This window comes from Ictalurus furcatus, chromosome 7, assembly GCF_023375685.1.
Source record: "Ictalurus furcatus strain D&B chromosome 7, Billie_1.0, whole genome shotgun sequence".
NCBI classification, from domain to species: domain Eukaryota; kingdom Metazoa; phylum Chordata; class Actinopteri; order Siluriformes; family Ictaluridae; genus Ictalurus; species Ictalurus furcatus.
In genome coordinates, this window is record NC_071261.1 from 13,600,259 (window position 1) to 13,610,714 (window position 10,456).

The 10,456-nt window shown below is 40.1% G+C and overlaps 1 protein-coding gene across 2 annotated transcripts; it reads right to left on the minus strand.

Annotated features, from left to right (window-relative positions):
* Positions 1-835: 835 nt before the first annotated feature.
* Positions 836-7,453, minus strand: ifi44c2 (interferon induced protein 44c2). 2 transcript variants are annotated; one of them, XM_053628683.1, is made up of 8 exons: positions 7,021-7,453; positions 4,594-5,107; positions 4,465-4,516; positions 3,275-3,470; positions 2,973-3,119; positions 2,518-2,689; positions 1,880-1,980; positions 836-1,432 (listed from the first exon to the last, which is right to left on the minus strand). In XM_053628683.1, exons 2-8 carry the CDS (start codon positions 5,078-5,080, stop codon positions 1,256-1,258), a joined length of 1,332 nt encoding a protein of 443 aa, XP_053484658.1. In that variant the 5' UTR covers positions 5,081-5,107; positions 7,021-7,453; the 3' UTR covers positions 836-1,255. The 2 variants fall into 2 exon arrangements, with proteins under 2 accessions (XP_053484658.1, XP_053484657.1); XM_053628682.1 differs by having other exon boundaries at positions 4,594-5,086; positions 7,021-7,452.
* Between the last annotated feature and the right edge of the window lie 3,003 nt (positions 7,454-10,456).

Below are 10,456 nucleotides of genomic sequence, written 5' to 3' on the forward strand. Positions count from 1 at the left end.
CTCAGATCCCCAGGTTGATATTGTTTAAGCTGGATCTGCAGACAGTGGCTTAGTGGTTAGCACATTCGCCTCACACCTCCAGGGCCTGGGGTTCGATTCCCACCGTGTGTGTGCGGATATGGCATGTTCTCCCTGTGCTGCGGGGGTTTCCTCCAAAGACACGCATGACCAAAGTGTCCGTAGTGTATGTATGTGTGAATGTGTATGTGATTGTGCCCTGCAATGGATTGGCACCCTGCCCTGTTAGTACCCCGCCTTGTGCCCGATGCTCCCTGGGATAGGCTCCAGGTTTCCCTGTGACCCTGAAAAGGATAAGTGGTATAGAAGATGGATGTGCAATAAATAAACATCAGTTTGTCAAGGAAAGAAAACAGGATTTGTCTCAGCACTTATTTCACACAGAGACACAAAATGTACATTTCTAGTGTGACTGGCTCCCAAAACACAGCACTGTGCTGATGTTACCTCGCAAATTATTTCACATAGCTAGCACCAACCATTCACCATGGATGTTATGTACAGCAGATGTTATGTACGTAAAGTAGCTAGCAGAGCATTTTCATGTTCACTTTTATACACAGCTGTGTTGTTGTGCTTGTTATAGCCTGTTATTGTGTTTATTAGAATTGAAGTACACTCCAGTGTAACATAAAAATAAATAAATTAACATCTTCCAGTCCAAAGTGTTCTAAGAGCATACAGGAAGTGTTGCGATTGCAATGTTAGGAAAAGAGAAGAAGAACATACACAAGAAAGACGGCACCCTTGCCCTGCCATACACTTCCCACACCAAGCACTTGGGAGAGTTTGCCAAATGACTCACAGACACACAAAGTTCAAATGGCAAGATCTCTCATTTATTCAAAGAAAAAACAGAGTATACAACAGGCACACAACAGAGACAATGGGTTAACTATTGACTGGAAAGTATGTAAATGCGCAAATGGTATCTGTCTGTATCTGTCTGTACCTGAGTCAACAGAGAAGAAAGGGGCCAACACAGGAACCAGGAAACACATCTCATAAACTTATCAGGAAGTGAACAGTGATTCATTTCAAAAACACAATATTTATTTCAAGGATTTAAATTTCACATGCATATTTATTTCAACAAGCGCAAGCTGTTCATGTCAGTTATATTCAGCAGAGGAGGAAGTAAACGTTGTGAATAAATGTGACTGAACATGCAGGTTTAAGCCTGAAGCAGGTTTATGATGATGTAGTCCAGCTTTTAAGACGTCTAACGTTCTGGACTCTATTCTTCCTCGCAGGAAACATCGTCGAAGTACGCGTCAGAGGTTCTGATGATCTGCTGAAGGGTGTTGAGCAGCACAATGTCAGTGTATGGGTCGAGCTCGAGCTCTTCGCTGTAGTTCTTCACTGGAACCACAGCGGAGAGAGAAACACCCAGACATACACTCACCTCCTGCATCTAAACACACACACACACACACACACACACACACACACACACACACACACACACACACACACACACACACACACATGTGGAAAGATAAGCTCCTACATTACTTCAAGAACCATGGGCTTGTCATTATTCTCTGGGGGAAATAATAGATTAGCTAGCTACATTAAAGTTCCAGTTCAGACTGTTAATTTGATCAACAAAAAACTAGCTAGCTAACATCAGAAATAATTTCCACACAAAAGCTAGCTAATCTTTATGCCATAACAGAAAACACTAGCTAAAGGACACTAAAGATACCGTTGTGCTCTTTTATCGATCCTCATTTAGGGGATTTCTGATTTTCTAAAGAACAAGTTAGGCTAGGTAGTTAGCTGATACTAGCTAGGACTGTTAAGAGCTTTGTTATAAATATAGCATGTGTGTCTCATATGCCAATTTCCCAAATCTCACCATCTTGTAGATGTAATGGCTCTGATAGACATGTTTCAGATCTTCTCCCACAGAACGACACGCTTCATCCACCTTAGTCAGCAGAACCATCTGTGGTATTCCTGTAGCACACATCCATACCCATACACACACACACACACACACACACACACACACACACACACACACACACACACAGAGACTTTGTGATATTGCAATGTTTTCATGTCTGTAGTAAAACATTAGGTTAAAGGAACTCTGCTGGGTTCTGGAGTTCTGGCTTTATGTTTGGTTCTAGAGTGGGACATTCAGGTAAATAATAAACACTGTGTGTTGAAACTAAATACTGAGTGACAGGGCGCTGTGATGAAGCGGTGTTACCACCCCAAAGCTGATTATTTTCCTATAACTGCATGTCCCCAAGTGTTTTATTCTTCTTATATCCATATCAATTTACATTTCTGTTTATTAAGAAACACACATCATACTTTTATCCATTTATAGTTACAATTAAAGTTGTGAAACGAGTTAGTTCCTATTATCACTTACGTTATAGCAGCTATAAACACTCATTCCATCACCAGCTTCTCTTTATTCCCTCTCTTTATTCTCTCTCTTCAAGTTAATAAGATAAAAAACATTGCGTGTGTGTGTGTTACCCATGTGGTTGGCTTTTCTGCGGAAAGCAGTCAGTTTCTCGATCAGCTTGTCAGATAGCAGTTTGATCTTGCAGGCGTCCATCACATACACCACAGTGTGGATCTTTTCCTTCAAAGTCGGGATTTTACAAAAATAAGATGATTCCGATTGGAGAGGCATCGACGGGTTAAACTGGAAAGAGAGAGAGAGAGAGAGAGATAGAGAGAGACAGAGGGAGAGAGCAGAAAAAGTATCAGCAGTGTAACTAAAGAGTTTCTGAGGGTTTAGAACATGGAACCAGTGGATTACATATAAAGATAGCTTCAAGTGCACATCCATAGGACCAAAATTTGTATTCATACCAACTATACCTTCGTGTATGTTCAGTTTCACATGTCTTTGCTCTTCATAAGACATCAAAGTGGTCCAATGTTCAAACATTAACACTAGACAAGATGATATTACTCAGCTCTACCTGGTATCTGTCCTGAATGTGACCCTTTAAAATGTTGGTGAAGTCGTCGATGTCCAGTCCGGCGTTAAGTCCCTCCTCCAGGCCCATACTGTCACACAGCGTGATCGGCAAAAACTTACTGCCCGCCTTAATGGAGTACACACGGAACTACACACACACACACACACACCATCATTATCATCATCATCTTATATAATTATAGACATACCTGCAAATGCACAGGTTTATACAAATGCTCTAATTGTAGTACAGGGCTCTGTAATAAAAAATATGTTTAATAATTAGTGAAATTAGCGAGTTACCTGTGTGGTGAGGCTGGTGCCAGCGATGCCCGTGTTGGCTCGGCAGCTCACGTGGCCTTTAAACACGGAGCTAACCGAGTTAAAGAAGCTGGATTTACCCGCTCCAACAGCACCGACAAGCAACACACGAGCTTTCTGCACCGAGCTCACACTCGGAGTCCAGCGCAAGATCTCATCCATCAGAGACTTCCTCTTCCTAACACACACAGTTATTAACGTTAAACTCTGACACACGTTAACCATGTTTATACTATTTGTGGTGTGTTTACTGATTCTCATGATAATTTGTTGGCTGTTGCCGTTATATCTTGAAGAAGTTAGCGGTTGTGTGTCGTGATGATGTCACAGGGGACATTGTTATTGTTATTGTTCGCAGTTACAACAGAAAGAAAAATGTGAGAACATTTGTGGTAAGTAATAATGCTCAGGTTTCACTATTATCTCCTGGAAACAAAACATCTTTTCTCACTCATTTTTAATTTTCCATCAACATTCAGCATAATACGAAAGACAAATCCAGCGCAGAAGTAGTGAAGACGTTTGAGCAAACGTTGATCAAAGTTCCAGAATGCAACGACGTTATACGACGCAGAGGTACAGCTCAAGACTCGGCTCGACTAGTTCGGGATGTATGAGATGATGAGTGTGATGGCTTTGATGGTAAGTTGAAGCTTTGTAAGCTGATGTGTTTGAGCAGAGTGTACAGATGAGGAGGTGACAGAGCTGGACAGACTAAAGGACTAAACTGCTGCGGCATCGCTCTCTTTAGGTAGTGAACAAGCGAGGGTGAAATCCCACAGCACCACCATCATTAACAGGTAGCCAAACAGCATTGTGGGTAATGTAGGAAACCGTTAACCAAAGTAAAAATAGACCAATGAATGGATATGTCGAAACCTCTTGGACATGTGGAAACCTCTGAAGATCACAAATGTAATTATAAACTTTAACATGCGAGTCATTCAGGGTGGACGTTTGATTTAAGATCTTTAACGGAACTGTGAACTGTGACATAACCTTCCCAAAAATAACCCTCACAGCTAATGACATCACTTCCTTGGTTCTAGTCCAGTAGAACCAGTTCCTTTATGGTGGAAACCACAGAGGAATTTTAAATTAATCAGGAACCTATATTAACCTATATAACTTTAATTCTGAGGAAGATTTATACTGGGTTTGACTTTTCTTACTCCAAACTCCACTCGAGGTTTCTCCACGGTTTCTCCATGAGTGATCCAAACCCTGCAGGTAAACAAACAGTAATGTTCACATGAACCATCTCTGCTTTAACCTAATACTTTAACTGAAATAAAGCTCACCTTCCACTCGGTACACCTCACACTCGCTCAACTGGAGGTCATTGCCATGCATCTCCGCTGGGTCAAAATTATACGTGCCTGGATTGCTGTACACAGTGGCGGTGTTATTGTATATAAAAAGCAAGGAGTTGAAATTGGGCCCAGTGTTTCCATCAATATAGGATCGCTGTGCTTCTGTGCTCACCACACGCAGAGGAGCTTTATCAACCTCACGCTCATTGAAGCTGAACAGGAAGGCTTTGTCATCTACGATGTTCTGACCCGTCTGTGCATAATCTTTACTGATGTACGCTCCAAAAATGTAGCCAGAGTTATTATACGCTACAGTAACAGTGGGGCCCTGACGATCACACTTCTCGTGGAAGATGTTGCTGTTGAAGCCATGCATGCTGGCCTTGTACAGCAGACTGAGTTTAGCGTGACCGAGTAGGGCGCACAGCTTCATCTCCTGCTTCTTGGACAGTCGGGAGTTAATCACACTCATCATGGAGATCTGAAACAGAACAAAACAAACCTACCACATGGTTAGCTTTGTGTACATGAGCGAGAAAGAAGGGCTGACTTAAGAAGAAAAAAAAGTTAACAGTTAGAGACCTTATCCTGACTAATGCTCCTTTAATTCAGATACACAATACAGACTGTAGTAAGCAAGAGCCTTAAAAACAGATAAACAACATACAAAACTAGAAAGAACCACATATGAACACCAAATTAAACAAAATAGAAGAAGCAATTGATCAAAGCTCCTTTTGGAAAATGTACAAAAACCTGGACAAATCACCTGAACAAATAGCTATACAAAATGGAACAATCTGGAAAAACTACTTCACAGATCTACTCAAACCTGCCAACCCAGAACCATCAGAAATAAGAAAACACTCCATGAAATGGAAACTACCATCAAAACCCACCACAATCCCTTAGATTACAAAATTTCACTTTCTGAGAAATAGAAACACATAAAGACCCTCAAATTAAACAAATCACGTGGACCAGATAACATCAGCAATGAAATGATTAAATACAGTAACGACAAGATGTTAGAAGCTCTATATCGACAGGCTCCTCAAAATCTGGAACCAAGGCCTCATAACACCTGTTCTGAAGAACGGTGACAAATTTGTCCCCAGAAACTACAGAGGCGTTAGTGTTAGCAGCGGTTTGGGTAACGTGTTCTACAGTATTCTTAATACACGCATTCTCACATTCGCTCACAAACACAAACGTCCGAAATAAAAAAAAAATTTCACCTTTTTACCCAAACACCGCAACACCGACCGAATCTACACTCTACACACACTCATTAACACCACCATCAAAAACAAAAAGGACAGAATCTTTGCTTGCTTTGTAGACTTTCAGATCGGAGGGAAAGTCTACCATATTGTTAAATAAATGTAGCTGCCTCGAGCCAAAACACAGTTTTCACCACCTGTACCCTGTGGACACACCCACACCAGGTGCCCTGTTTTTAGATAACGTAGTCAAAAACACCAATCTTAAAAGTTAATGTGCACTTTAGCTCAGTGTTGTTATTGTTCAGGATTATGTATGTGAATCTTCTAAAAGACTGATTGTTACCTTTTTAGTCGGGGAAGCGAGTTTGCCACAGTGAGAGAGCTCACTAGTTAATGTCTCATCTTTAACGAAAGGGGGGATGTTTGATAGCGTTACTTTTTAGGAAGTTGTGGAGAGAGGAAGCACATTGGTAAGTGATTACATCTGGATGGATTACATCACCCTTTCGACGGTGTTCAGAAACAGAACCTCTGCACTATTCATTCTGGAGACCAACAGAACGTTCTCATGCCTTGATCCTTGGGGTGAAAACATACCTGGCAAATGCTGGTGTTGACGCCCAGAAACCTTCCTCCATCACTCAAAGAAACTCCATGTGCTTGTAAAGCAACATGTTCAATGCTCTATCAGTGATATATGTATTTGTGTGTGTGTGTGTGTGTGTGTGTGTGTGTGTATATATATATATATATATATATATATATATATATATATATATATAACATATACATATGTATATAACATATACATATGTATATAACAAAGATAGAACAAATAGATGAGAGGAAGCAACATGCTCACACTCAACACACAGAGAGAGAGACAGACACTGTATTCTAGAATGAAAGTTCAAGACAAACAGAAAAGATGTGGAATGTCGAGGCTAATAAATAATAACTGTGTTTGTATGGGAGTTGTTTTTTTTTTGTTTTTGTTTTTGTTTTTTACAGCATTCAGTAAAGACAGAACAGTTAGTCCTATTAAAGCAACACATTCTGCATAATTACTACGATATCTGACAAACATTTTCACATACAGAGATTATTACAGCGTCAGAACATGAGCTTCTTCTTCTACTGGAGATTAATAAATGTGTAGAAATGAAACAGAAGTCATAGCAGATCCTACCTCTGACAGCACAGCAGCTTCAGTCTCAATCCTCACAGAATAAGAAGTAGAGAGAAACGAGGAGAACACACTCACATACACACAAGTGGTTTGATTTCAGCAGAACAGAAACACATCACTTTCACTTTCACGTTTCAGGAAATAATCACATGACCACGCTGATTCACTACATCCGATATGACCTTTATTAAAACGTAACAACAATTTATCACCAGCTAACTCTATAAAACACAATAATTTACTGAGATTAGCACACTAATCCTAAAGCTGATGTGTGTGTAAAGTGTCCCTCTGTAACAAAATATTCATATTTGTTTTACGTTTTTCTGATATCTTCTTTCAAATTTGTAATCCCTAAGTATTTCACCTCCTTTCTAACTGGAATATTATATAATGAGATTAAATATAGCTCGTGAATAGTCATCAGTTTACACTGAGCTGTATTTAATTGTAATCCTGATGCTTTGGTAAAACATTCTACAGAATGTAGTGCTAAGGGGATCTGCATTTGTTTAGTTTTTTTTTTTTTGACTGACAAAGAATGTGTGTTCCCTAAAATGAACACCAGCAATATTCTCCCTCTTTAATAAGATGGCTAACAGTTCTGCTACTATAATAAGCCCACCACAGCCTTGCCTTGCACCTCCATGTGAAATCTTGGGCATGTCCCCCTTGGGTAGAGCTACCTAGCTATTTATGTCCTTATAAAGCATCTTTATGGTATTGATACATTTTGGACCAAAACAAATAAATGGATGTTCAACCATATAAAAGGCTTTTTTAATCCAAAAAAAATTAAATTAAATAAATCCATTGTCTTCAATTAAATGATTATATTCTATGATGTCAAGCACAAAATGAATATTGTTATGTATTGACCTGTCTTTAAGGAACCCAGATTGAGTTTCACTAATTATTGAAGTCCCACCTTTAATCTAGCAGCAATCACTCCGGTAAATAATTTGTAATCAGTGTTGAGCAGCGTGATAGGGTGTAGGTTATCTAAATCCTTTTGTCCTTCACTTGTTTTGGAATAAAAAAAATGATAAGACCCTGCTGGATTTTCCACCATTTTGAAATGTACTAACAGTTTCTTCTACAACGTTTGTCCAGTTACTACAAAAACTATGCAGCTATTATTATTATTATTATTATTATTATTATTATTATTATTATTATTATTAAAATATGATGCGAAACTGAATAACGTGGTCAATCTCATTATGATAGTCCAGTCTAAATAATAACACAATGCCCATTACAACATCTCTAAGAAAATGTGAAAGTTTAATTCATCATTGTCCAGAGGCACAACATTGCATTTCTTTAGTTTATTATTTGCTACCTTTAGCTAATGTGAGAGTACGTCATGAGATGGAGTCTAACATTTTATTAGCTATGACTTATTTTAATAGACTACATATTCTTCTCAAGTGTCTTTTCTGCCTGATGCAGATCCTACTGAGACCATACACAGATATGAAGTGCCATAATATGCTCTTTCTTATGGTTGGAGTTTAGTATTAATAACTGTGAGAGACAGTCAGTGAGACATGCTGAATATATTACAGATGATTTATATCATTACTGCACATGTACCACACACACACACACACACACACACACACACACACACACACAGTAAATGTGCTACTATACAAGCTAGTTAGCTAGCACTGACCTTGCTAGCAAAAGCTACTGTAAGGATGTCACATGATCATGTTTACAATTGGCTCATCAAAAGTAACTTAAACTTCACCCCTTGTTGTAAACAGATATAAACATTAAAATCCTAAAACACTCCCTACTTAGGGAGCCTCCTCTTGAGTAAAAGTGAAATCTTTCAAGTGGAAGTTTGGCAAAATAAAACTGATAACTTTATGTACGAACAGAGATTTGGGAAGGAAACAGGCAAAAGAATTGTTGTTATCTGTAAACTTCAGAGGTCAGACGTCGGTGCTGATGGCGTGTGTGTTGGTGTAGAAGTTCATCATGGCCGCCGTGCCGAGTGCAGTAACGCCTCTCGGCTCTTGGTGAGCAATAGCGAGCCACATGCTCCCATTACACACGTCGTCATGGCGATAGTACGGTGAGCAGGTGAGACAGTAGCTGTGGGTGGCACTGGGGCCAGAGGTCAACGGCAGCAGGGTCCTGGTGACTCCATCCACACTGCACACGTCACTGCAGATACGAGGACGAGCGTCCAACACCGGCACACCGACCGACTCTGAGACATCACACTCACAACAATAACGCTACACAAACACCGACACCAAACACAGAACCCAACACCAAACACCAGCACAAACACCAACACCGACACCAAACACCAAAACCAAACACCAACACAAACACCAAACACCGACACCAAAAACCAACACAAACACCAACACCAACACCAAACACCGACACCAAACACCAACACCAAACACCAACACCAAACACCAACACAAACACCAAACACCAACACAAACACCAATACAAACACCAACACAAACATCAAACACCGACACCAAACACCAGCACAAACACCAAACAACAACACCAAACACCAGCACAAACACAACCGCACACAATAAACACATTACACACACTAATAACAAACACAATTTAATCCATTTCTTTAGTGTGGGATTTTTTTTTATCCTGGATTAGTGCTGTAGGGAAATGTGTTTGTGTGTGTATACCTGCAGTCTGCAGTAACACAGCACAGTGATGATACACAGCAGAATCACAGCAGCTAAAAATCCTCCTGATATCACCACAGTTCCAGCACTCATCTGACCTCCATAATACACACACACACACACACACACACACACACACACACACACACACAGAGTCAGACTTCTCATGTTCACATGTCTGTCTCCAAAATTTATTCAGCCTTCTATGACTTTCAGCAGGACACTCTTCCCACACTCCTGTTATGATTAGAACCCTATAGAAACCTGCTGTACACTTCTACATAGAACCCTTTCAGGTTCCCCCAGAGATCTGAACCCCAAAACATAAATCATTTTATCAAACAGTTTACTGAAGTGAGCAATATTTTTTGAGACAAGTGCGTGTGATGTGAGGTGAGCCCTGTTTGTGTGTGTGTGTGTGTGTGTGTGTGTGTGTGTAAGAAGCAGAAAGACTTGGTAATGAATTGTGAATGAATGTTGAAGCTGTGAGATGAATATTTATACACCACCGCCCCGAGACACTCAATTATTCAAACACCACTCCCTGTACACCACTTTTCCATCACAGTGCTGCAGATAACCAGTGTGCGTGCGCACACACACACACACACACACACACACACACACACACACAGGAGAAGCAGAATGACCTGATGATCTGTTTTAGAAAATTTATTTTTTCCTCATCCTGTTTTAGTCTGGTGTGTTACACACCTGTGTGACATCATCATCAGCTCATTAACACATGT